Source organism: Culex pipiens, chromosome 3, assembly GCF_016801865.2.
Source record: "Culex pipiens pallens isolate TS chromosome 3, TS_CPP_V2, whole genome shotgun sequence".
NCBI classification, from domain to species: Eukaryota; Metazoa; Arthropoda; class Insecta; order Diptera; family Culicidae; genus Culex; species Culex pipiens.
This window is the reverse complement of record NC_068939.1, coordinates 12618147-12631067: the sequence shown is the minus strand read 5'-3', so window position 1 is coordinate 12631067 and position 12921 is coordinate 12618147. Positions and strand designations below refer to the sequence as shown.

Genomic DNA, 12921 nt, shown 5'->3' with positions numbered 1-12921 from the left:
TTCTCATCAAAAAAAAAATTAAAAAAAATGTTTTAAAACCGCTGCCATTTCCCGTTGCTCAACTGTCAAAAATCGTGAGACATGTCATTTTATGGGAAATTTAATGTACTTTTCGAACCTGAAATAACCCAGAAGGGTCATTGTTTATTTAAAACCAAATTTACCATTTTAAATTACGTGTTTTTCTAACTCTGCAGGGTTATTTTATAAGTGTAATAATCTTCTATAAAGAACGTAAGGGATTTGTATAATTTTTTTTCATGAATTATATCAGAATTTTACAAGAAAGTTTTTTGAAAAAGTGATGAATTCGACAATTTTTGGACAGCTTTTCGTAGTTTTGACCCCTAATACTCAATCGAGTGTTTCTGAAAGATTTTTTTTCGAAAAGTTCAGCTAATTTTAAATAACAATGACAATTTGGACGATTGTAGTAACTAGTGCATTGCTAGAATCAGACATTTTTTCTAAAAATATATTTCAATACAACACGATTAAGTTTCTAGGGGTAAAAAAATTTAATTCATCACTTTTAAAAAAAACTTTTATGAAAAATTCTGTTGTGCTGTTAATTGTTTAATTCCTTTAAAACCGTTGCACTAAATGTTAAAAAAATACTTTTGATGAAAAGAAAATATCGAATACCAAACAAAAAAAAAATCAGATCAATCATCAGTTTAAAAACGAAGGCAAATGACATTGCGAAAAACTCATTTCCCTTTCTAGACTTTTTATTTTATTTATAAACGTTCTTGATTTGAACGAAAAGCCTGTAAAAATTTATGAAAACTTGTATGGAAAAACGAAAGAAATTATTTCATCATAAAAATTGCAAAATCATTTGAAGAACGGAAAAAGGGAATTAAAAAAATATGTCTTATTTTATTTAAGGCCGCTGCAATATTTTTATGTCCCTTCCCGAGCAGACGGAAATAACCTGAGAATAAAAATTTTTGATGTTTGAAAATACTAGGCCAATAAAATTTTATGTTATTTATAAAATGATTTGTTATTCGTCGTTATGATTTTTTTTTGTTATTTGATTGTTATTGTAATAACAGACTAATAAAACTTTTAGTTATTCTTCGAACAAATCTTTGTTATTAGTTTCTGTTATTTTAACAACAGTTGGAGCCGGGCAGACGGTAATAACAAAATTCATGCCATTTCAATAACAAATTCTGTTAAAATAACTGAAAATGTTATGGAATCTTCTTGAAAAATCCATTTTTGCATAAGTGATTGATAACAGTTTTTGTTATCATAACAAAATTTGTTATTGGTCTGATATTGGTTGAAAGCCAAAACAACTTGAGAATAACATTTGTTATAATGGAAGAATACCGCCAACTATTATTGGGATGATCGGATTAGTTGTTTTTTTTTTTCATAAAATTATTTTTATTAGGTCCTTTTCGGTACTGGGACCTGGTTAGGACCGAATCGGCTTTTGTAATTACATTGTTCTTAATGCTAAGAGTAATTACAGAGGATCTTGTGTGTAAATATTAGTGGGAGGGGAGCCGATTACCCGCGGCCTACTCGGGGTTAGTAGGGAAGGGATTGATGTTAAAAGACAAGTCGTGGGAAGGAAAGAGGGATTGTGTAGGGGTCTTGGTTGGCTCTGCTGGCCTTTGCTTTTGTCCTCAATGGGATTAGTTGTTAAAATAACAAAAAATAATAACAAAAATTTGTTTGAAGAATAACTAAAAATATTATGAGTCTTTTCTTACAATAACAATCCAATAACAAAAAAATCATAACGACGATTAACAAATCTTGTTATGAATAACATAAAATGTTATTTGCAAAGTATTTTCAAATATCAAAAAATGTTATTCCCAAGTTATTTCCGTCTGCTCGGGGAGATAATCTGTCATAACAAAAATTGTTATTCCAAAATTGTTTGGTTTTCAACCAATATCAGACCAATAACAAATTTTGTTATGATAACATGAACTGTTATTAAACTCTTATGCAAAAAGTGATTTTTCATGAAGATTCCATAACACTTTCTGTTATTTCTCGTCAAATCGTTTTTAAAATCGTTTTTTAATCAAGTATTGAAAAATAAAAAAAATACTTCGAGATGAACAAGTCAATATCAAAACTCACAAAGGTTTGCTTCGCAAAAAGAATACTTGGAACAAAATTTCTTTCTCATGAGTACAATAATTGTTCATTGTATCTAGTTATATTAAATGTTTCTTATTAATGTATTTCACATGATCAAAATATAAAATCTTTTTTCATCGTACCGTCCTCTGTTACTATTTTTAACTTTTACTTTTTCCGGAATTTCATTTTTATGGAATGTTACAAACCACACCATAACTTTCTATTCTTGCTAGAAACTCCCACACACAATGTTGATCGCACCTATCCGTCGCGTTGTTGGCACTATACCGATTAGCTCAATGGCATTTGCTGCCGTCAGCAGGCAATGTAATTATTGAGTAACGTCTAGCAATTGTGCAGGTGGATTATTGTATGAATTCTAAGTACAGTCCAGACTCGATTATCCGAAGGCCTCGCCAAAATTTCACTTCGGATAATCGAATCACGAAAAAAAAATTTTATTTCGTTGTCTTATTTTTCATTGTTGAGCTTAAGTATGACCCCTAAACTACTCTAAAGTAAAATTTAAATTTTAATATTAAATCCAAGGTGGCGGCTAAAATGAGTAGAGTTGGAGAATTTGAACGGTGTGCGTCGCGGTCCTCGCGCAGGATTTTCGTTGCCGTTTCCGTCTTTGTTGTCCCCCCGATTGTGTGTGTATTTCGATCCGGGCGGTTTCGCGTTTTCGCATTTTAGTTGGTTTTATCTTTCCACAGCCGGCTGTCTAAGATTAAATCATTTATGCTAAACTCAACACCAAATAACCGGGAATAGTCTCATTCGCATAATCCGACTATTTGCCTTGAGAATGCATAATACATCACACCATTAAACGAAATTTATTGATTATTGGGTCGCATCATCATCCTCTATGTTGAATCCTGGCCATTACCCTTACCCACTAACAAAATCCCAAGTAGAAGTAGTTTTCCGGCACACGTGGGGGTGTGGATATCGTATAGAACCCACCCTTGGTAGCAGCCTGTGCTAACTAACATTCCCGTCCCATTCCCTCGAGATCTACAAACTGACATGGCGGGCCCCGTGGTGGCCAACGACTGTTTCCTATTCGCACCGGCTCTAGTTTTGATGATCGTGATGTTTTATCTTTTCAGCGCATTCATGCATGCTGTTGATAAGGGAAACATCATTTGATCGTTGAAGCGTGTGACCGGTTGTGCTGATGGGATATTATGGTCCTGTTCAGCAACGGAGAAGGACAACCATGGGTGGTCTCTCATGCTCATGCTCATGCTCATGCTTAAATCCAAGGTGGCGGCTAAAATGGCGGTGATAAAATATTAAAAAAGTTCATTTTATGTCGCAAAATTGTTAAAAGATGTTAAAAGTAAGAAAATGAAATAATGCGAAAAAAAATTGTTTGGTCATGATTCGATTATCCGAAGTCCCATACAAACCTTCGGATAATCGAACTTCGGATAATCGAACTTCGGATAATCGAAACTTCGGATAATCGAACTTCGGATAATCGAGTCTGGACTGTAGGTTGTTTCTGGGTACATAAAAAAAGATAACTTATTTTGGGAACTTACGTAGAAAAACATAAATTTAGCTCTTATGGAATCGAGAGTTTCACACAATAAAAAAAAAATCGAAAAAGTCAAACCTGACAAAATCACACTCAAGTACTGGATTCCAAGATTAAAGAAAAACTATCTGTTTTTAAGTTTTTAAAAAAATAGATTCATCGCTGTCTAATATATAGACCTTTTAGCCAGCAACGAACTATCTCAAGCTGAAGACCGTTTTAAAAAATGTCACCAAGCTGTGCCAAATCATTTACTTCGCTGGCAGACTGAGCTTACAAATGACTGCCAAACATGGACGAGCCGCTAACCAAACTGCAACTCTTGGCAAATGGTGTTGTTGTTGTAGATGTTGAAATGCCATGCTGTGGAGGCATTACCCCGAGCATAAGTACCGCTCCGACGATCATCAACCCAAGCTTAAAGGGGGGCTTGCCCAGAGGCCACCAGAAGCTTTCATAGAACTCCATAGAGTGCAGTTACCTCAACTCTTTGGGCATGGTACGCACACAGAACACCACATACACACCCACACTCAGGTGTTGATTAGTAACGTACACTTGTGTACCTAAAGCATTTTAGCAGAACTTGCAGAAGAAGAAGCAATCTTTGAAACGTGTGAAAAGAATAAATTCGAGTCAGGCACGAGGAACTTTACACGAACACCTGAACGTTACTATCTAATAGAAAGGTGCAAAGGTGTCCAACTTACGCAGAAATTCATTAGAGAAAACAACAATTGCCATAAAAAAACCTGCATTGCTGAGCTTTTTTGTTTTAGACTTTTTAGAGAACTCCTATCATTAGTCTTAATATTCCTAAATTATTTACTTTATTCTACATTACAATCAGTTGATAAAACCTGAAAAAAGATGTAAATTGCTTCTGTCCATTCAAAAACATCATCAGCTTAACAAAAAAAAACGTTTCTTAATCCACCATTAGGTGGTTGGTGCCTTCCTCATATTTACAAAGTAATAATGAAAATAAGTTTATGAAAAAAATATATGCCTGATACAGATTTTTCCAGCAAACATGCAGACTCTCATTTGAAGCAATGTGGCAACCGGGCGTTTCGCATCTGGCGCGACTCTCACACGTAAACAAAAACACCCGGCCTTTCGAGGTTATGCAAAAAATCACCCTTTTTGTAGATACAAAAATCTTTTTCTTAGCATAACTTTTTAAATACTTTACTAAACAGAATAAATTTTTATAGGGTCTTATGGGACCCCAAAACGAATCGAATAAGGCTGATCCGGCCAAAATCGGTTCAGCCAGTTCTGAGATAATCGTGTGGAAAAAAAATCATGTCTACACACATCCCCACAGACATTTGTTCAGAATTTGATTCTGAGTCGATATGTATACGTGAAGGTATATCTAGAAGGTATATTTAAGAAGTTCAATTTTCGAGTGATTTTATAGCCTTGCCTCAGTGAGGTGAGGAAGGCAAAAAGGGTCATACCATCAAGCATCAGTCTCAAAGTCACGGTCATGAATAAACAGTACGAAATCTGGCTGACTGAAGTGGCTGGTGGTGGTGGGAAGTATGTGCGTTTTGCGTGCCAGCAAACCAGCCAACCGGCCAGATTGCTTATTGTGTTCTGGCGGATAGCAGAGAGAAAAATCTGCTGGGAGAGGGGGGAGGGAGTAGCAAGGTCAAACTGGCGTGGGTGGATGTTGGTGGGAGTGTTGGCAAACATTTGCCCGTCTGATGGAAGGTTTGGATCAGTTTCAGCTCAATTACGGTTGGTAATGAGGATTGTTTTTTGTTTTTGATTATTTTTTTTTGTTCAACTGCACTTATGAAACACACATCAGTTCATTACCAGCTGGTAAATGGCTGTGCAAAACAAACTTTGCAAATATGCGTTAGTCAATATTTGCGGAAGTTAACAATCTGAGTAATGGAATTAAAAGCTTCCAATGCAATGGAACAAACAAATATCTCATTTTGATGCATTCCAAAGCTATGAAAAGATTTGAATGGTAATGCAACAAAATGATCACTTATTTGATTTATTTATAATTACCCGAACACACGGTAATAACTTAATTCATGCTTTTCCAATAACAAATACTGTTCAAATAACAGAAAATGTTATGGAATCTTCTTGAAAAATCCATTTTTCCATTAGAGTTTAATAGCAGTTTATGTTATCATAACAAAATTTGTTATTGGTCTGATAATGATTGAGAGCCAAAACATTGTTGGAATAAAATTTTTTGTTATGGAAGAATACCTCCAACTGTTATTGGGTTGATCGGATTAGTTTTTAAAATAACAAAAAATAATAACAAAGATTTGTTCGAAGAATTACTCAAAATGTTTTTAGTCTGTTATTACAATAACAATCCAATAACAAAAAAATCATAACGGTGAATAAGAAATCTTGTTATAAATAACATAAATTGTTATTGGCCTAGTATTTTCAAATATCAAAAAATGTTATTCCCATGTTATTTCCGTCTGCTCGGGTATATTATTTGTCAATTGAATAAAAAATTATCACAACTCATGAAATGACTGTGTAAACTATTGAAACTGATTTTAATTTCAAAATAGATTAAATTTTTATTTGAAATTGTTATATTAGGATAATTGACATATTTTTCAATTTATCACTTTGAAACGACTTAGAGCAACAACATTAGTATACTGAGATACAAATTTGAAGTTAAGAAGTGTTTCAAAAACCAATATTCAGACTGTAGTCCAGATATAGATACTGAATTGAGTAATACACAACAACAAAATCCACCGTGACATAATCCAAATGATATGTTTTTATATCCTAATATAATCTAATCTAATCTAACCCTATCGCAGCCAGTCTTTCGAGGGCATCCTGGAAAATGCCTTAGGTTGATTAACGCCTAGCATCCCCTTGTCATTATAAACATTTGCAGTGCCCCAGTGCTATAAATTGCTTTGAAACATCACAAAACGTTAAAGCGGCCAGGCCAACTGCGTAAAGTTAACCGCAAAGATGATTCTTTGAAGTGGATTAAATTTGAGCACGAATGTTCATACCACAATACATTTCTGAATCTACAGGGGAGGAAGAATCGTGGGGATCCTTCGCTCACGTTCCTGTTTATAAAAGCAATGAATCGTTGGGAGCACCATGCTAAGAAGTTTTGGTGCTCCGGGACCCTCGGGGATGGGACATTGTATTTCCACAAATGCCCTGAGCACTATTTGCCGTGGTTATAGCGCCACAAATCGCTCCCAAATGATATATTTTTATCCTAAAGCAAAAATAACAAAATACAACAAGACAAAAATAATCAAAAAAATTCATCGTACCATTTTCACTAACTATTTATATACATATAAACGTCAACAACGTTTAATTCTTTCTAGAAACCATTACACGCACATTAGCTCAATGAATGAAACTCATTGCCTCACCCACGTGGGTGGTTGTTCGAATTCAACGTAAATTATACCTACTCAGTGTATTTTTGAGTATACAAAAGAAAAGCCAATTTATTTCTGGAATTTACGTAGAAAAACATTATTTCTGTTTTAATAAAATCAAGGGTTATTATTAGGTAGCCGTACTAAAAAAATATCGAAAAATTAGACAAATCAATCAAAACTGACTAAAGTAAAGATCATTTTGATACTGAAGCCAAACAGTTGATTTTTTCAGTAAGGAATTAAATAATATAATAAACTTTTCAGAGTTTTTTGAAAACTTTGTAAATATGCGTAAGTCTATCACGGTGTATTTTTCCGAGATCATTTATATAAAAAAAAATAGCGGGTCTGATATGAAGAGCCTCTTAAAAAATGTACCAGTTGTGGTTCAATACAGGCAAACATATGCTTAATATTGTGGTTTGGTTGAGCGTTTTAGCAGAATGCATTACTGTGAATACAAAGAGACGAGTTGTTCCTTTTAATTCCGCTATATATTTTTAATATCTTGACAGATACGTATTTCGTCTACTACTTGCAGACTTCATCAGTGTTCTGTTCTCGACTTCTCGAGTCGAGAACAGAACACTGATGAAGTCTGCAAGTAGTAGACGAAATACGTATCTGTCAAGATATTAAAAATATATAGCGGAATTAAAAGGAACAACTCGTCTCTTTGTATTCACAATATGCTTAATATATTAAAATAAAAAGCGGCTTTCTCCAAAATTTCTGGATTTAAATCTCTTTTACATGATGAACAAACCTACTGAGTTGGTTTTATTGATTATTTTAATATAATTCCCATGAATTTCGTCAAAATTCGATATAAATTTCATATCTTAACAAAATATTATCATTATTAGAAATATATGAATTGGCAGTATCAATCATGTGGAAGTTTTTTTCATCTTAATTTTTTTACAAAACACACTGTGCTATATTTTAAGAAATTGATATTGTGTGGACGAATTGCTTACATTGAAAACTATATATTCTAAGAAATGTTCTAAGAATCTGAGTTATCGAATTTTGATGGATTTCTATGCAATGGAATAGTTTGGAAGGAGAAGTTTCAAAATGTTTGGCTTGTTTTTTTTTTATTAAAAATTCTTTTTATTTCGAAATTTCTTAAATCAGGCTTGACATTTTAAATTAAGTTTTCCCCTAATGAAAGACCTAATCTCTAAAAAAATCTTACTTTTTAAGTTTTATAAAGTTTTAAAAGAGAGCTCCCATTTACTCAAAGATTGTTTCTACATAAGTAGATATAGTATATTTTAATGGTGAACGGTAGTATCTGGATCGTTTCTTTATTATAGAAAGTACAACCTCACATTCAAGCAGTACACGGGCCAAAAAAAACAGAGGATCATTCCTATGCGAAATTTGACGAATTTTCCGGTAATAATACTATCAAAAGCACACGATTGAGTTTTAGGGGTTAAAACTTCAAAAACTTGTCAAAAATAGTCAAATGTTTTCATAATACTTTTTTGTGAAATTCTAATACCCGGGCAGACGGTATTAACAAAATTCATGCCATTACAATAACAAATTCTGTTAAAATAACAGAAAATGTCATGGAATCTTCTTGAAATATCCATTTTTGCATAAGGGTTTAATAACAGTTTATGTTATCATAACAAAATTTGTTATTGGTCTGATGTTGGTTGACAGCCAAAACAACTTTTTGAATAACATTTTTTGCTATGGAAGAATACCTCCAACTGTTATTGGGATGATCGGATTAGTTGTTAAAATAACAAAAAATAATAACAAAGTTTTGTTCGAAGAATAACTAAAAATGTTATTAGTCTGTTATTACAATAACAATCCAATAACAAAAAAATCATAACGATGAATAACAAATTTTGTTATAAATAACATAAATTGTTATTGGCCTAGTATTTTCAAATATCAAAAAATGTTATTCCCAAGTTATTTCCGTCTGCTCGGGTAACTCTTGAAAAATTCATGCAAAGACCTCGTTGGGTTATTTTCAGACATTAAATTTTTCATGAAATGACTCGTCTCTCGAATTTTGATTTTAAAACTATTTTTTTTACTTTTTATGTTAAATTAACTTTTTTCTGATTTAACACAAAATTCCCCTTGACACAAAATTTGTATCACTCACGGATTCGAGCTACAAATCACTGAAAAACGAGTATTAATAAAAATCCTGAAAAATTAAAGGAGCATGCAAATGTGCCTCGAAAGCGTGAATAGGGACCAGAATTATCTCTTAGAGCATATTTTGACCGAAATCTAAGAGGAGTCTGGGCAACTGCTATGTGACTTGGCGTAGAATGATCCATAGTTGCTATCAAAGTTTCTAAAAAATTTTTTTTCAAATAGAATAATTTAAAAAAATTCAAATGGAGCCGAGCAAATTCTGTTTTTCTTAATCGATCCTGATATATTTGAAGGATTCCTAAGTGAAAGATTTTTACGATTTTAAGAAAAATGCCATCGGTACGAAAATATTGATTATTGTTCAAAATCTTAGAAATAGATCAATATTTTATAAATTTCTCTTCTAGCCAAATACCTTCAGCTTTTTTGGCCTCGCAATGTAAAAAAAACCGCTTCCAAGGCTTTAAAGCTCGCTCCAATAAATTTCAATCAAATCCTGCAATCTGTTGCTGCGACAAATTTAAGTCTCCCCTGAGAACTATCTGTTATAATGTCCAAAAAGGAACGAGGGAACGAACGAGACTTACAACATGGAAAAGAATAATCACATTACAAGCTACACGATTCTGTACAACCGTGAACAACGATTGAGCGAACAGTCACTTAAATGGTTTATTGACTGTGGGGTGTGATAAGAACGTTTTTCATTTCTGTTTTGTTAAGTTGCGATAAAAAAAGAATTTTGAAGATTATTGAAGCAAACAAGCCGCCATCTGTTGACGAGTAGTTGAAATGCGCCTTTGAGTAGGCAACCGAGAATCACCGAAAAATATATTTCTATTTTATTTATTTAATTGATTATATTTTTATTAAACTAAATCAATAAATTATCACACGCTCATCCAACATTCCGCAAACACTCAAGGCCCTAATCCCGCACTCATTCACATCGCAATGTGCTCCTGGCTGCTGGAAATGCTCCGATAACCGGCCAACCTTTGCTCCTGCAGTTGCCGTTGGCGTCCAAACACACGATAAAGATGGCTCACGATCGAAAATATGCAGCTGAAAACAACTGAAAAATAATATGAGCGTTCTTTTAGAAATCTTCCCGCAAACATTTGATTGCCACTCACAAATCTCGAGCAGGTTCTTCTTCCACCGGTCCGGACCACCGTGGCCACTGTTCCGGGCCAGCACCTCAGACGCAATGTAGCCCAAAAAGTCCAGCACGAGTAGCACTATGAACGGCGTCAAATAGTGCTCGTTTGCCTGTTGAGAATTGATAAATTTTGTAAGAGAATTGGGGTATGAAGTCCTGAGTAAAATTGCAATACTTTGTAAATGCCGAGAAGGTAGACGCCGACGACGATTAAGCTAATCAGGATGAGGATCACGTCGAGGGTGGCGTATCGGTAGTATGCTTTTACTAGAATAATTTTGAATAAAAAAATGATTTATGATGATGAAATGTCAAACAGGAATGCCAAAAAATTTAAGTAAATTTGTCAGAAAAATAACTGTTTTGTAAAATTTATGAAAAATTTCGGTTGGAAGGAAAATCAATAAATTTGAATTTTTATCAATATTTGGCGATTGTCCAAATTTCCCAAATTAGTTTTTCTAAATTTCACCTAATAAGCACGTGATTTCTAAAAATTCTGATCTTTTCCATTAACATTAATTTCAAAAAAATTAAATAAAGCAAAATGTTTGAAAAGGTCTTAAAATAGACAATTTTCTTCATTTCACATTTGAGACCATTTTTTTTAATTGAAATTATTTTCAATTGAAAGGATCAGAAAGTTCAATTTTTTATCAATGAAAAAATTAACCAATAATTTTTGAGATATCGTCAGTTGAAAATTTCAGCAAATTAGGTGACACTTCTAAAGACTCAGTTTCATCGATTTGAATTTTTTGTGAGTCTCACGAAGAAAGTCGTTGGACATTTTCTCAGCTTTTCAAAAATATGTTTTTCAAATGTAAGTCTTATTAAAAAAATAAAAATAAAAAAAATGTTTAAATTTCCCAAACTTATAGTAACTTTAAATCCAAAAAGGTACCCTTGATAAAAAAAATCGGTTAAGTACTTTTCGATTGCAACTTGGTTAAATTTTAAAGTCTTTTAACCCCATTACGATATTTAAAAAAAAACAAATTTCATATCTCTGGAACCAGTTTTTGCACAATCTGGGCTATGGCTTAAAAGATGTATTTTTGAGTCCCATAAAACTTATTAAAAAAAATCGAAAATTAAAAAATACGTATTTTAGGATTCCAACTTTTATGTAGTCAATAAAAAGTAAAATAAAAAATAGGTAATTCTTTTTCAATTGTAACCACTTTTTCTGTCTAGTCCTAATTATAATCTTAAACTTTGCCGAAGACACCAAATCGATAAGAAAATCCAATCTCAAGATACAGACATTGTTTTGATTAACAAAATTTATTTTGAATGGTGTTATAATCTCAAGAAATAGAACAAAACAGAAAACATTGAATAAAACTAAAATGTTAAAAATTAACAAAATATTTATCTGAGAATTGAATCATTGGACTGTTATATGTTTTAAAGAACATGAAATAAGATAAACTATAGATTATACCCGGAGGTAGTTTCGTCTTTTAACCTTTTACAAAAATGAATTATCTTTTTTTAATCTTCTGCTAAATTTTCATGATGCTACCCAAACTAAAAAAAAATATTTCTAAATTTTTTGTTTCTTTTGATAAGTCAATTCTACATTTTTTTAAATTATTTTTCTTTTTGATTGTTTTTAAGATTTTCTTACTCAAGGCGAAAAAAAAATAATTAAAATTTGGTGCATTGGGACCTGAAAAACTGCAGATATAAATTCAAATATGAGTACTTTTGGGTATTTTACAATTTGTCAATAATTTTGAAAGAGTTTTTAAATTGAAACGCCTCTAAAATCCTTTTTTAAATTATTTAAGCTTTGGTTGAAAATAATATTTTCAATAATTGGGTCCTTAAACTAAACTTAATTGCTGATATTCATATCGATAAAGCTTATTTTTCTGAGAACAACGATCACAAAGGGTTTAACGGATTTTTAAATCAATTTAAAAAAAAAATTAACTTCGCGGCCTTTCTTGACAGAAGTTATCTTACTTGACAGCTCGTTCCAAAGAGACAATTTTAAAATGTTGTCTTGTCAGTTTTTTACATTAAAATAAAATAAATGAGATCAGAAGTATGTTTTGTACCGTTGTACATAAAAATTGAAATATGGCTTTAGGACCCTATTTCTACAAAACCTGAATTTAGAATCTCTATCTTCTCAACCATTTGCCATTTTTTCATGAAAATAAATGAATTTAGATCATTTGTATGATTATTTTTCTAGACAAATTGTAACTTGATCTTTTTTTACAAAAGGAATCCTAAACACTACAAATTTAACTCCAAAAGACCCCCCATCATACTCACAACTATCGGGCACATCCTTGATGTCGTCGTACTTGGCCAGCAGGTAAACCGACGCCGAAAGGGCCGCAATCATGGCCCACAGGCTGAGCACACCCACGATCACGCCGTACAGTCGCGGGTTGAACAGGCAGCCCAGCAGGGAGCAGGAGCGTTTTTCCGCCATCAGAGGAGTCGACTTTTCGTGGTGAAATTCCGAGAAGAACTGATCATTTCGGGCTGGATGCTTCGAGTAA

The 12921-nt window shown here is 32.8% G+C and overlaps 3 protein-coding genes across 4 annotated transcripts in view; 2 read left to right on the top strand and 1 right to left on the bottom strand.

The window, feature by feature from the left end:
• LOC120432597 (RNA-binding protein 1) overlaps window positions 1-12921 on the top strand; it is a 454616-nt gene that overhangs the window by 407008 nt on the left and 34687 nt on the right. The gene's annotated exons all lie outside the window — the stretch shown is intronic.
• Window positions 1-12921, top strand: part of LOC120432616 (transcription factor SPT20 homolog) — a 189431-nt gene that overhangs the window by 156794 nt on the left and 19716 nt on the right. The gene's annotated exons all lie outside the window — the stretch shown is intronic.
• LOC120432622 (uncharacterized) lies at window positions 10081-12895 on the bottom strand. The gene is made up of 4 exons (XM_039597872.2): window positions 12689-12895; window positions 10572-10663; window positions 10371-10506; window positions 10081-10309 (listed from the first exon to the last, which is right to left on the bottom strand). Exons 1-4 carry the CDS (start codon window positions 12849-12851, stop codon window positions 10179-10181), a joined length of 522 nt encoding a protein of 173 aa, XP_039453806.1. The 5' UTR covers window positions 12852-12895; the 3' UTR covers window positions 10081-10178.

Excerpts from the sequence above, each read along its gene's own strand:
- LOC120432622 (XM_039597872.2), bottom strand. The coding sequence starts at position 12,851 with ATGGCGGAAAAACGCTCCTGCTCCCTGCTGGGCTGCCTGTTCAACCCG. Across the intron at positions 10,507-10,571 it reads ACCTTCTCGGCATTTACAAA|GCAAACGAGCACTATTTGAC; the intron begins GTATTGCAATTT and ends AATTCTCAACAG. Across the intron at positions 10,310-10,370 it reads GAAGAACCTGCTCGAGATTT|TTGTTTTCAGCTGCATATTT; the intron begins GTGAGTGGCAAT and ends ATTATTTTTCAG.